The following is a 15,038-nucleotide window of genomic DNA, read 5'->3' on the forward strand; positions in this document are numbered from 1 at the left end:
TTTTGAGGTTTGGTCTTGCTGCATCACATACCACGTGGCGCGGAACCAGTCCAAGTCCACACTCTGTCTCAACCAATCGCACTTCCTATGCACCATATACTGTGTGAGTATGCGCATGTTGTGTGCCACTGTTAAGTGAAGCCGAGCGGGCTTCAAGAGCTGCTCGTTACTTTAATCCTTCATAATGGTCCAGTATGGCAACCGTGGGAGATTAAAGTCCTGTGATATGATTCTATAAAGTCTGCTTTCATGTGATTAACACGCCTGCTAATACGTCCTTGAAAGCAACTCACGCAGTTTGCGATTTTGTAGAAGCAGTCATGCGTCTGCACCCAGTTGAGATCGGGTTAGGTTGGGTTCTGGGATTATAGCACAAGTTTCTGGTCTCGGAAATAATCGTTTGTAAAGAAACAGACATGAGGCGGGGGGGGGGGGGGGCAGTTTACGCTCCCCTGACTGTCTGAATATCACAATAAGACAAACATAAATTGGTTATTAAACCTTCAAAAGGTCACAATTATTCTTGTATTTGCCAAATCTTGATCTTAAAGTCATTTTGGTCATTTATGGCAGGAAAATATACAAGAAAGTTGTGTACTACATAATAATAATTGTATATTACAGTCTGGTTTCATTGAGCCACAAGAAAAAAAATATTACTTTCATTTCTTGTCATTGTTTGCCACGTTTTTATTGTGCCTATTTTCATTTTTAAAGAGCTGTTAAAATGTCACTTTAGACATTTATACGGCCGCGATTAATATTTTGGTAGTCCAGATGCTATTTATAGAAGGCTTTGTTCGGTAAACAAAAATGTCATGGCTTTTATCGAATTGGTAGAGAACTTCTAATGCGATTTGATGTTTTGCTAAATATAAACTCAATACCATTTTTTCAAGTACTTATTAAGAAATAGAACAAAGTATATCTGTTATTTTATATTTGTAATAATCGTTCCTTTGCTCATATGCATTTAAATGGTACACCCATACTTTTCATCTCGACATTTATGGCCTTATGAGAAAACTTTTATTAATGTGTTCTTCATAATGTAACCAAAAATATAAGAAACACGTCTTTGTAGAACTGCAAGAATAGGCATAATTGTTACATGAATAAGCCAAACTGAACATTGTCTTTTGTTTTTTTGACAATTTTTCTTAAAGCACATTTTGAGCACAGTGATCATGACTTAACAAACCTGGTCTGTTTCATAAGGTCACATGTTAGTCAGCACATAAGCTGCGCCTGCTGATCTTTTTTGCTCTTTCACTAAGAAAAAAAATAAAACAGCTTTAAGGTTCAACTGTTGCAAAACAAATCAACCAATATCATCCATAGATAGCCTCAATGGATTCATTTTCATCAACGTTGCTTCGATTTCCCACTCCATATTTTATTGGGAGAATTCTCTCATTTGAATTGATCCACAATTTGCCCATTGTATTGATGAACTCACATGATTGCGTCAGGCCCGAGTCGGCAGCGAGCTGACGTTTTAGGGCAGAGGTCAGGTTTCGGGCTGACCAATGTTGGATGCTACAAAATGGACGAATGCCTGAAATCATCCAAAAGTTTAATATTTACTGTATTTGCCTCTTTGCCCCTGAACAAAAAAGCAGTGTTGTTGTGTTGACATTACTAGGCAAAACGAAGAGAGGATTTAACTGCTATGGGCTCACTCTCTTTCTAGCCATCCATCCATTTTCTTCACCACTTATCCTCACAAGGGTCACGGGGAGTGCTGGAGCCTATCCCAGCTGTCGACGGGCAGAAGGGGGGGGGGGGTACACCCTGAACTGGTTACCAGCCAATCGCAGGGCAGATAGAGACAAACAGCCGCACTCCCAATCACGGCTAGGGGCAATTTAGAGTGTCCAATGTTTTTGGGATGTGGGAAGAAACCAGAGTGCCCGTAGAAAACCCACAAAATGCAAATTCCACACAGGCAAGTCAGGGATCAAAGCCGGGACCTCAGAACTGTGAGGCCAATGCTTTCCATCTGATCCAACATCCCGCCCACTCTGTGTCCTATTTTGCATGATTATTTATTATTGCCATCTTGTCTTTCATGTTGCACCGATTACACATTTCTACTTGTGAGTAAAAATTGATTCTGATTCCGATCATAATTTCTCCTTCTTCTTCCTCTTCTCCTTATTATTATTATGGTACACACAATAACTATGTCTTTACCACCCCACTCCCCCATCCATCCATTTCTGGACTACTTAATCCCATTTACAATTTAGAGCAGAGCTGATGCCTGGCACATCCCATGGAGAGTAGACCCCGGGGACGACCCAGGACATGCTGGGGGGGACTACCTCTCTCGGTTGGCCTGAGAACACCTCTGGATCCCCCAACCCCCCATCCGGATGAGCTGGATGGAGTGGCTGGGGAAAGGGAAATTTGGGCATCCCAAATAAAGATACTACCCCCACAATCTGACCCCAAAATGTAGTAGAAGATGGATGGATGGATGGATGGATGGATGGATGGATGGATGGATGGATGATGGATGGATGGATGGATGGATGGATGGATGGATGGTGTCAAAGTTATTTTTGTCGTGGCTCCACATAGTAGTTCCCTTTTTGGGCCTGTTACAATTCGTAATCTCTAAAATTGTATCAGTACACCAAAACTCACAGTACAGAACGTAGCTTGTGTTGAAGTGTGTCGTCCGGCTCAAGTTGGACACGGTAAGGGAATAAAATACAAAAGGCATGTCATGAGCCATGATGTCTGTTAGGCAGAATCTTCGCTGCCCTGTGGTTGTATACAGACTAGGGACGTGGCTAGAGCATGACATAGTTTTACCTGTTTTCCCGCACCTCAGATGTTCTGCGTGGAAGAAATAATCATCAGCCAATCATAACGAGAAACTGCATAATTTGTAACGAATCATTATAGTTTTCAACTGAAGTCGATGAAAAATGGGGACGAGCTTTCGTCGGCCACATGAAATTACACGGAGGCCTGGATTTCGCTCGCAGACCTTGAGTTTGACACTAGTGATTTAGAGTCTTCATTTACGATAAGCAGCATGGTGATAAAATAATGAATTGATCTAAATGGCAGCTTTGAAAAGGTCACGATATGTTGACATTTTAAACTACCACTACCTATTATTATATTAAAGCACTGATCTTCAAGGTCACAACAATCTACTGGAAAGTTTGAAAATGTGTCCCTGTTGTAAAATGTAAGTATATCATTTGTGGACTATGCCATTTACTGTTGAAACCAGAAGGGTACGTGTACTGCAAAATGAGACACACTGGTCCACTTTCTTTTAATTGTCTGACATGAAATCTTGCTCAACTTTTTCTTTCAGAATCCGGAATAAGACAGTGTGAATATACCGTGTTTTAACTCAAGTACAGTTTTGATAAAAACAATAATTTACCGAGTAATCCAGTTTCACAACTACAGTATTACACAAGAACCAAAAGAACACATTCACTCCCATTTTCGGAGTGTCCCTAAACGCACTCACGGTGCAGCGTGGTGACTGCCTAATGGACACATCAATGACGGGTGCACAATTACGATGCATACCCCGCCGTTCATACAGTGTGTTCACTGCGGGTTTTCTCATGGAAGTCCCGAGACTGTTCATGGCAATCTTGAACCAATGACACCAGAACAAGCGTGTTCTCAATCACGTTTATCAGGCAGAAGTACACTATGTTCATGTTCACCCAAAATATGCACTGTCGTTCATTGAACTCGTTCAGGCCCAACATTTATTACTTGGACCGATGGGTTTGGTACCTTGAGGCATCTGGAAATTGCACCCAAGGATAAAGAAGACTTATGAAAGTTCACAGTTGTCTCGCTGACATCTTGGCTGATTGCTTTTTACCCTCCCATGATGTTGCACAAAGAGGCAGTGTATTGTAATTGTGCCTTCAAACTCATCCTCGGGTTTGAATCGCATTAATTTAGATGTTGACAAGAAACCAAAAACTAAAATCAGAAACTTCCCAAGACATGACTTTGCACTGTCATTTAATATTTAGAAAATAGATCATGAATCGAGCCTTAATAAGGCTCCCTTTGTCGTAAAGTCTCAGCCAATAAAAGTCTTCGATTCTGCTGATGTACTTTTGCCGTGGCTCGTCTCGGGTATGACATTCCTCGGGGGCAGAGAGAGGGCAGCTGCTTTAAAACATCTCATGACTGCGTCTACGGGCGAAGCTAATCAGTGACATGTTGCTCTCATGTGATGACTAACTGGATTTTCAAACCCAAGATGACAATTGAGTGCATTTACACCGAGTCAAAAACAGCTACTTTCGCGGTTAATGCAAATTTGTCCACCACGAGATCGAGCACGTATCCCGTGAGTGTGATGTTCATGTAGCGAATGTCAACCCCTCCCGCTGGCCCCACCGAGTCAAACGCACGCCTTTTCTCGGCCCTCGTGGAACGCAACGCGGCACTGAAATCTTCCTTAAAGAGTAAAGGATTCCACGTGGGTTTCCTTCCCTTCACGCTGCATCAACCTCCAGCCAGGCCAACAGTGAGCGGCAAAGCCGAGCAATTAGTGTCTTTTATCTTCAACCCTGGTGACATCACATTCCACGCCGGACCCCCAAATCCCTTACAACCCACTCCAACTATTCTCCCTCAATATATTCTTTGGACACACGCGGATCCATGGCTTCCATCAAATACTGAGCAGAAAGAAAGAAAACTTTTTTTTTTTTTGTCCTCGTGATTCTGGGTTTGTGTGATAAGTTACGTGGAATTGTCGCTGCAGTGGAACAAATTTGCTGTGATCAACTTTTTCGCTAAGCTGCGGGTCAGGAGGTCTCGGCCCATGTGACAGCAGCGCAAAAAACTACATGCACACGAGGATAGTGTCATGATTTCCAAAAGATATTTGCACTTTTCTTTTTTTTTTCTATCTATTCCTATTCTTTCTCGATACATGCATATCCAATTTTCTTGGCTCAGTCAGCGCTAGGAAACACTGCCCAATATTATGTCCCCGTGACCTTTTAAAAACGTGCCAAAGTCTCCAGTGTTCTGAAATTTTCTTGCGTTGGCTTTAGATTGCGAACACAACTCCAAACTTTCCCAGAGTCCTTTTGGTTTTCAAATTTCATCCCACCCACAATGGTCCATTATCTTCCTCTTGTTGTTGACTGTTTCCTAACTGCCGCATGTTTGGAATGAATGTTGTTGATTGTGCTGGGGCTTGTCTTAATTCTTGTTAATTTTCCCCGTGTGACACAACGTGATCCGCCAGTATTTCCAAATCTTCAAGGTTTTTTCGTTAAGCGCTCGGAGGCAGCTCTCGCGTGGCAGCTGCGTGGGGCTTTCAGTCCCGCGTTTAATGAGTTTAAGCACACCGAAACAACTGCGTCACGTCGGCCAAAAATCTGTTTGTTTTCTTCTAGAATTAACAGAGTTCCCCATCCCCCCCAAGCCCCCGAGCTACATCAAAAAGCATCCAGATAGGGACAATTTTTATGACCTCTCGAGTTCCCAGACTTCTTTTTTTCCCACTCTGACTCGTAGTGCTGAACCATAAAAGGAGTGCTGGTGCAAACATTTCATGTAAGGGTTTCAAACCTCTATACTTTGTGCCTTAACTCCCAGCTCAACTAATATTGTCTTCACTTGCATATTTAAAGGGGAAATCCAGTGGTTTGCATGAACAATGTATCCAATAGGTCATGTGATATGTACTCTATCTTGATAATCTGATGTTAAATCCTCTCTCATTTAATAGTGTTTTGAGAAGATTTTTATCGACAATTACGAATTTTTAGTGTCGATGCTGTTTTCGCGAGTCACATGACCTACGTGGCCGGATGTGGCGTGTCCCGTGCCGCAACAAATTATATGGGACACCATTTATGCCCTGTGACGATTTCTCGTATCTATCCTCATCTGATGAAGAAATAGCAGTATCGGTTGATTGGGAAGAACAGAGGAATACTTCCATAGAGATTTGAACCTGTGGCTGTAAATGCAGAATATTCAGACGGTTCTTTGGGTGGAAAACCGCAGAGTCTGACTTCTCGAGGCCTACGCGTGACATAAGTGTGTAAACAAAGGCCCCTGGAGCTCCGCGCCGGCAGCCACGGATGGTTCTTCGGATGGGAATGACGCGTAGTCTGACGAGTGAGCCCCGGCGCAGGTCGCTCCCCAAAGCTCGGTTAATGGCCTCCCTGGGTGCTGAAGCTCGGCTAATGGCCTCCCCGGACGCTGGAGCTCGCAGGCCTCCGAGTTGTCGAACTCCGCGTAATTCCGCCCGAAGAACCATCCGAATATTCAACATTTACAGCCAGAGGTTCAAATCTCTATGGAAGTATTTCTCCGTCTTCCCGATCAACCGACACTGCTATTTTTTCATCAGATGAGGATCAATACGAGAAACCATCGCTGGGCATAAATGGTGTCCCATCTATTCGAGCCTTTGTTGCAACATGTAACACGTTACATCCGCACACGTAGGTCATGTGACTCGCGAAAATGGCAGCGCCCCTGAAAATTCATAATTGTCGATAAAAATCTTCTCAAAACACGATTAATTGAGAGAGGATTTAACATCAGATTGTCAAAATAGAGTACATATTACATGACCTATTGGATACATTGTTCATGGAAACCACCGGATTTCCCCTTTAAGTAAGCGCCACAAAGCCCTTGATAACGTGAAATCGTCTTAATTGCCAGGTCTTGTGTGACAAGCAATTTTTCTTTTCTCACCCACATTTGGACAACAAAATAATGCAAAATATGACTGACAGGATATTGGGGCGACTGTTTGGCGTTATCTTCTCCTCTAGCAGAACATGGTGGAAATAGAGATTAACTGCAATTAAGTATTGACTGACCTTGCCCCCAGCTGGAGAGCAGTCATGTCTTAACAAAGCGACCCCCCCACCCACATCCACCCCCAAAAGAATGGCTGCGTCCAATTCTCTCAATTATGCAAATTTGGGTTGAAATCAAAGTAGCTGGAAATGATTTTTTTTTTTTTTTGGGGGGGGGGTGCTTGTTTTCAAAAGAAAAGTCTGCAAGCCTCAACTTGTTGCGGCGCCGCACAAACTTCTTCTTCTTCTTCTTCTTCAATGCTGCCGGAAAGGCAACACCAAGAAAAAGAGTTTGAACAAATTGGGAGATTAGGGGCCGCTTATCAAAGTAGATTTATTGTGCCTTGTTCAAGCGCTGGGTGAAAATACCCTGTAGGCATGGAGAAGGGGGTCATGGGACTCTCAAAAGGATTACCTTGAACTGGAGTCATGAGACTGGGGCGAACAAAGAGCCCGCTCACATGCTCATCATATTAGCCGGCCCTCATAAAGTGAACAAGTGTCATGTCCTGTGGGATTCAGTGAGACTGCAGCGGCAGCAGCGGCAGCAGCAGCAGCAGCAGCTCTCCAGCTCCAGCTGGCTTTTCACCTCAGCTTCTTGCAGGGGAAGACCCTGAACGCTCGGACCAGAGGTTTTTATGTGAGTTGAAAACTTCAATGTCGTGGCAAAACGTCTTTAGTGCAAGCGGTAGAATGTGGATTTAGTGAGCAACAGGTTTAATTATCAAATCAACCACTCCGAGTGGCAGAAATACAAATGTGCTGTTATTTGTGTGTGTGTGTTTTTTTTTATTTGGTTCAAAATGTCAATTTGAAGGGATTGTTTTTCAGCTCCTAAATATTAATTGCCTTGTTATGAGTAAGAACTAAAGAAAAAAAAAAGAAAATAACTCACTAGATTCTGCACATAGCTACACTGTTGAAATCTATTCGTATAACCCACTTTGTCATAGTCATCAAGAAAAAGGGAGTTGGTGTTTCAAAATACCCGCACTGAAATCTTTTCACTGTTGGCAACAGATGGGTGGAAAAAGTACTAAATAACTGCATTATTACAGCAGTACTCTACATTTGTTGCCTTTGGCATTTTGCAAGGATCAAAACAGAGAACAGTAGGAGCTCTCTTGTGATAGAAAATCACAAGGTTGGCATAAGAATCCATTAGCGATGTCTTTTAGTCACACTCATATGATCTGAAGTCGAAAAGGACAACAACAAAAATGATTTAGTGCTGGAAAAGTGTTGGGGCTAGTGAAGCAATGAAAACAATGTTCCTGTTTTTCCACTGTTTTGACCGCCGCTGCCAAGACTTTCCTGGAAAGCGAAGCTCCCATTGCTCTACTTTTAATTAGTATTTCACGCTTGACAATAGCGCAAACATTTTGCCCTCAACTCGGGTTATTTTGGGCTCCAAACTGGAAGGCCATCAGAGGAGAGGCGCTTTTTGAACGCAGTGTGTGGCCGTCTGCTTTTGTGCGCTGATTTTCGGTGGCTGCGTCTGCTGTGACCAAAAAAAAAGTGAGCCAAACACTTTGTCTTTTTCTTTCTTTTATCTTCTCAGGCGCAGCGCGTTTGGATTGAAAGGACGTTTCTGAAAAGAGAATGCATTCACATCTTTCCCACTAAGGACACCACCAGGTAATAGTGCTGTTTGAAATATCAATTTTGAAATTGAAAAATCTAGATTTTTGCATGGAACTTGGTAAAAGAAAGCTGGGCAAATTGCATTATATGATAGCTATGTTAACAATGTTTGCTTTGAATATTTCAATATATTTATATTGTTACATTTTTTAACTCGGGGATTAAAAACGGTTTTGCTTTAGGGTGTCGACTGAACTTCAGAATTTCAGAATATACCTTCATTTTCACCACGGGGGGTGAAAACTGCACTAGCCCTACTTGTACCTCAAAATGCAAAATGCAAAATACAGTACTTAAACATCGGTGTATAACTGGACAAGCCGAGAATACTCGTTAACTGTATGGTAAACATTGGAGTAGCTATGAATATACTCTTCCTGAATCATCCATACATCCATCCATCTATCTTCTTAGCTACTCATCCTCATGAGGGTCACGGGGAGTGCTGGAGCCTATCCCAGATGTCAACGGGCAGGAGGCGGGCTACACCCTGAACCGGTTGCCAGCCAATTGCAGGGCACATCGAGACAAACAACCGCACTCACAACCACACTGACGGGGCGATTTCGAGTGCCCGATTAATGTTGCATGTTTTTGGGATGTGGGAGGAAACCGGAGGCATGGGAGAACATGCAAACTACGCACAGGCGGGGTCGGGATTAAATCCGGGTCCTCAGAACCGTGAGGGCAACACTTTACCAGCTGAGTGATGGTGGAGCCAAAATCAGAACCATCTTTTGTCAAAAACATACAAGGAATTTCTCCACGGTAGTTGGAGCCACTCAAGTACAACAACAGACGGTCAATTGACAAAGGATACTTTTGAGACAAAAAAGTCACTCAGGAGTAAAAGTTTAGGGAGTAATATGGTAATGCCAGTAATTGTTATAATTATTATTATTTTTTTTTTTTGACAAATATGCAAAAAGATGCAGAGTCCTCTGGCAATTAAGGAAGTTTGAAATGATGAATGGAACAATAGCCCGATGCAATGAGCATTGTGCAATGGATGCCGAGACTTCAAGAAATGTATGCAGATTAAAGGGACTAGAAGTGCTATAATCTGGGACAATATCAATGGTGCAAATGGTGCAGATGCTACTCAGGAACGTGAGTGGCCAGTATTGGGTTTAAATGGGAAAAAACATGGATATGCTAACAATAACCAAGCTCATTCAACGTTTTAAATCAAGAGTGAAGCATAAGGCAAAGTAATCTGTTTGCACTCCATTTGCCACATGACTGAAAATGAGGCTCGTCTTGGATTCTGTTTAGATGTTCGTGCGGTCAGCTGACAACGCAACACGTGGCCATCCCACCCGGCGCCAACTCCCTGGAGGAGGCCCACCAGCTCGTGCAGATCGACACCCCCAAAGACAAATGGAGCGTGATCAAGCACACCAGAACCTACCCGACGGATTCCTTCGGCATGATCGAGTTCCAAGGTGGAGGTTTCATCAACAAGGCCATGGTGAGCAGAAGTGACTCCTCAGCAAAACGTATTTCAGCACTGCTGCCTGTGGGCATCGTGAATCTCATCTGCCTTCCCGCCTTTCCCACTCCAGTACATCCGGGTCTCCTACGACACCAAACCTGACAACTTGCTGCATCTGATGGTGAAAGACTGGCAACTGGAGCTGCCCACGTTACTCATCTCCGTGCACGGGGGCCTCCAAAACTTCGACTTGCAGCCAAAACTCAAGCAGGTTTTTGGCAAAGGCTTGATCAAAGCGGCCGTCACCACGGGCGCTTGGATCTTCACCGGCGGGGTCAACACAGGTCAGGACGCCGAACCGCGACAGCCCAGGATAATTCGTTTAACCTTCACCAAACAGATGACTATTAGTGACATTAGAAGATTAGCCCTGCACTCATCTATTATTACACAATGACTCTTCATGGTGGGGTGGGGGGCGGCTGACCCATTGTGACAGGTTTAAACACTATAATTAAGAGCTTTTTTTTTTGTTTTTGGGAGGGTAAGCTGGGTGATGTTTGATGCACTTATTACTGCATTTCCATTCCATCCATCTCCATACCACCTTTACAGAGATGCCCCCTGGGAAATAATCCTTTTTTTCATTTAATTTGTCCAAAAATTCTCATTGATTTACTCCAAATAAAGTGTTTACGTTTATCTCTTTATGGCAAGGATGTATAGTGACAGGCAGAACAGATGAATGCTTTTTTCACTAAATGTTAGATGGTGTCTCCTACAACGGAACAACAGCTTTGTATTCGGGTTTCACACAAAGTCAGTTTGTGAGTAAATTGAGACAAAATGCGGCTTCATTTGAGGCTACGATGTGTTTATCTCAGGTGTGATCCGTCATGTGGGAGATGCCTTAAAGGACCATTCCTCCAAGTCACGGGGCAAAGTGTGCGCAATTGGAATCGCCCCGTGGGGCATCCTGGAGAACAAAGAGGACCTCATTGGGAAAGATGTGAGCGTCCATGAGGAAAAAATGAGGTCCTTTAATGAAAAAACAAACAAAAAAAAAAAACAGATGATGAGAACTTCTCCTTTCAGGTGACCAGACCCTACCAGACGATGGCCAACCCGCTAAGCAAGCTGGCCGTGCTCAACAACAGCCATTCGCATTTCATCCTGACCGACAATGGCACCTGCGGCAAGTACGGCTCCGAGGTCAAACTGCGGCGCCTCCTGGAGAAGCACATCTCACTGCAGAAGATCAACACCCGTAAGTGACGTTGAGGGGAGACAACCGGGGTGTTACAACCTTTATGGTGCGTTGGATTCATGAAAGGAGAGTTTCCTATGTGACCCATGGGCTTCCCTTTGTCATCCTATGCCTGGAGCTCAGATAAGGCAGGGACAGCAAAGGGATGCTCAGCTGTCACCACGGACTTCGCTCACGCCGTCATTATGCACTCTAACATCCACATTCCACTCCCAGCCTCCTTGTGGTGTACTTAAAAATTCAGGTTGAAAAAAAAAAAAAGACGATATCTGGTGTGTTTTACAGGTTTGGGACAGGGCGTCCCACTCGTGTGTTTGATAGTGGAAGGAGGTCCGAACGTGATCTCCATCGCACTGGAGAGTCTCCGAGACGAGCCTCCGATTCCGGTGGTGGTGTGCGATGGCAGCGGCCGCGCCTCTGACATCATTTCTTTTGCGCACAAGTTCTCAGAGGACGGAGGGTGAGCAATTTGCCACGAGGGCATCGCACTTGTTTTTCATCGAAATGCACTTGTGATAGCACACAGGGTACAATTATGGTGACATCAGATCATTTATTTACAGCAACTTGCTCAAATCAGACCATCACTATAGATAAACATATGCTCAGCACTGGTTTGGCAAACCAGGGGGTTGTGAGTTCATATCTCACTGGGGGTCTCTACTCCGCAAGAGGGGTTGCGTCAGGAAGGGCATCCGGCGTAAAAACTGTGCAAAATAAAATACGAGCATTCATCTGAGATGTCACGCTGTGGTGACACCCAATAGGACACGCTGAAAGAAAACTTACTTACTTACTATACTCAGCAATTATATATTGTTTTATTTCTACTGTATTTATCTACATTTAAAAAAATGTAGGTGAGAAAGCAACAAAAATAATGATTTTTTTTTTTGGGGGGGGGAGTAGTGGGGTGGATTGACCAGTCTCCTCCTGTCTCCTCCTAAACTAGATCTGCCCATGCACTTAGCAGCAGCAGAATCCCATCTTAAATTTTATAAGCAAAATGAACAATATGAACTAAGATGACCTTGACGAGGAGAAGAAAGTGGAGAAAAGAATCACCACTTGCACTATTTGCTGCTGTAATTGATGACATTTAAATTGAAATTTATTTGCAGTTATGTGCAGCATTTTAGTTTGTCTTCTGTTTAAGGAATAAAGGATGTGCAAAATTAACAGTTTGCATATTGCGAATTATCCATCCATTTTCTTTTGCCGCTTAACCTCACGAAGGTCGTGGGGAGTGTTGTCGCCTATCCCAGCTGTCAACGGGCAGGAGGCGGGGTACACCCTGAGCTGGTTGCTACTCAATCGCAGGGCAAATGGAGACAAATAGCCGCACTCACAATCACACCTAGGGGCAATTTAGAGGGTCCAATTAATGTTGCATGGTTTTGGGATGTGGGAGGAAACCAGAGTGCCCGGAGAAAACCCACACAGGCACAGGGAGAACATGCAAACTCCACACAGGCGGGGCCAGGATCGAACCTGGGTCCTCAGAACTGTGAGCCCAACGCTTTATCTGCTCATCCGCTGTTCCACTCAACACATTGCGAATTATTGTGCAAAAAAACAACATTTGTCATTGCTATGGCTCCATCTGAAAAGTCAACAAGTACGTTCTGCACAGGAACCATAATAATTCCCCCATCAGATTATAAAATTTCCCCAACATTTTTACAGCTAGTTTTAGAGAGACGTCAAGAAACATTTGTGGCAAGCTTCTGCAAGCCACATAAAATGACATGCAGGGCCAAATCTTGACATATAAGTTATGAACTTTTATTAGATGGACCCGAACACACCTCAAACTTGAATCTCCTCCTCCAGGCTAGTCAGCGACGACGTGCGAGACCAACTGCTGGTGACCATTCAGAAGACGTTCAACTACAGCAAAAGCCAGTCGCAGCAAATCCTTCTGATGGTGATGGAGTGCATGAAGAAGAGGGAACTGGTGAGTAAGTGGAGGGGGGAGGGGGAAGGGGGGGGACAAGGGAGTGTCTTTTCTACACCATTTGAAAGTGCTTTGTGCCTCAATAAACATGTATGTCAACCATTTGGACTCCATGCTCATTCATCCATTCATGTTTTTTTTTTTTGCAATTAACATATTGAATCAATATAATCCCTGCCACCTGGTTGTCATTTCCCGTCCTCACCGTGCTCATGTGTGGAACGTGGAATAATCTGCAGTTTTATCATCATCCCCACGCGTCAAGCCAAAGGTTGCAAAGTGGCGAACCCTCAGCGTCGCCGCACTGTGAAGATGCTGCGCAAAGAGCTCAAAGGGAGCGTTTTAATCCCAAAAGTGTTTCTCCGAAGTGTCCGCTCGTTGATTCAATGAAAGCGCATCATTCAGAATAAAGTGATGTGATTAGTTTAATCCGCATCCTCCATACATTTGGGCAAGAAAGATCCGAGCACGGTACTTTGCACTGAATCTCGCCTCATCCAGTCACAGTAAGCGTGCACTACACGACACAGATGGAAGATCCGCCGCTATAATCCTCAGTCGGGTTCCTCTCAACCCAGAGTGCTATCACTGTGTATCACCGCAGAACTTGCATCCTTTAACCCTCGTGTATTAAACCGCCTAATGCCCTCACACACCCAGATAAGCAACTTAGACATTTTTTTTAACCCATACTGACCGCGATCACCACAACAAGCACATCCCCCCCCCCCCCCCACCCACCATAACATGTATTTGCAAACCAGACAATGTGAGACAACTTCAATGTTGAGCTTTTTATGCTCTTAGTTTAAAAGTGTCATGACCCACACGTGAATCACTGTCTGGTTCCGCAGCATAATCTCTCCATCCTAAATTCATCCAGAGTGAGCAGCTGGCAAAAAAAAAAAAAAAGACACTCAGAGAATGTTAAGTGATGTAACACACAGCAATGTTTAACCCCCATAAAAAATAAATAAAAATTTACCACAAGACAACAGTTACCTTCCAAAATTCGGAACATTTTCCACCTCCATAACTGACCTCAGGGATCTTGCTGCCATGTGTAGCCTCACCCCGTTAACCCCTGAACGCATGTACGATCGACAGTGTTTGTGAAATTTCATTTGACACCGTCAAGGCCGTTCCCAGGCAATTTGGTCAAAGGTCAAGCCCAGGTCACTAAGTGGTGACAAACAGCGCTCGCACCACACGTCCGTGGCCGCGTGTGCTTGTTTACACCTGTTCCATTTAGGGTTGCAAAATCCAATAAAAATTATGCCACATTTCAGTGTGCAAGTCTCAGACACAATTGGATTGATTGTTAGTGAAAATAACCCAGATAACGAGAATTCAACGCTCTCGCGCTCAGCCTGCGTCAACTGTTAAGTGAGAAACATTTCTTGAGTGTCACATTTCAGTTTGGTCCTCTGTACATTTTCACAGACTACTTCCTGTTTCACAGAGGATGTGAAAAAGAAGATCCGCCACTAAAATTCTTTGAACTGCCTTTCCTGGTATTTGACAAAATATGTGACAAAACCATTGCTGCGACAATGGTCATGAAAACAAAAAAGTGAGTTTGACAAAATCTTAATATAGTCAGGTAGTCCCAAAAGTGAAACTCATGAAAGAGATGTAGTACACACTCCGAGTGAAATATTTCGTGATATGTCTGAATATACTATATATACTATTACTATATATACTCTATGTATAATTTTGAGCGTTACAGCAAATGAAAACCAAATCCACCCTCTCGAGAAACTAGAACGTTACGTAATAGTCAAGAAACAATGGAAGGACTTTTAATGTCGAAATTTCAGAATTTTGCAATCTGAAAAGTACATTTTTTGTGTTTAATGTATCAATATAGTGGTCTCTCTGAGGGTGTAGTGG

The 15,038-nt window shown here is 43.6% G+C and overlaps 1 protein-coding gene across 1 annotated transcript in view; it reads left to right on the plus strand.

Moving 5' to 3' along the window:
* Nucleotides 1-15,038, plus strand: part of LOC133502137 (transient receptor potential cation channel subfamily M member 1) — a 32,686-nt gene that overhangs the window by 2,867 nt on the left and 14,781 nt on the right. Inside the window, exons 3-9 of the mRNA XM_061822579.1 lie at nt 8,401-8,477; nt 9,759-9,954; nt 10,049-10,262; nt 10,803-10,927; nt 11,014-11,185; nt 11,471-11,645; nt 13,019-13,142. Of these exons, the coding sequence (XP_061678563.1) occupies nt 8,401-8,477; nt 9,759-9,954; nt 10,049-10,262; nt 10,803-10,927; nt 11,014-11,185; nt 11,471-11,645; nt 13,019-13,142 (1,083 nt within the window). The remainder of the gene's footprint in view (nt 1-8,400; nt 8,478-9,758; nt 9,955-10,048; nt 10,263-10,802; nt 10,928-11,013; nt 11,186-11,470; nt 11,646-13,018; nt 13,143-15,038) is intronic.

This window comes from Syngnathoides biaculeatus, chromosome 6 (assembly GCF_019802595.1).
Source record: "Syngnathoides biaculeatus isolate LvHL_M chromosome 6, ASM1980259v1, whole genome shotgun sequence".
Taxonomy (NCBI): domain Eukaryota; kingdom Metazoa; phylum Chordata; class Actinopteri; order Syngnathiformes; family Syngnathidae; genus Syngnathoides; species Syngnathoides biaculeatus.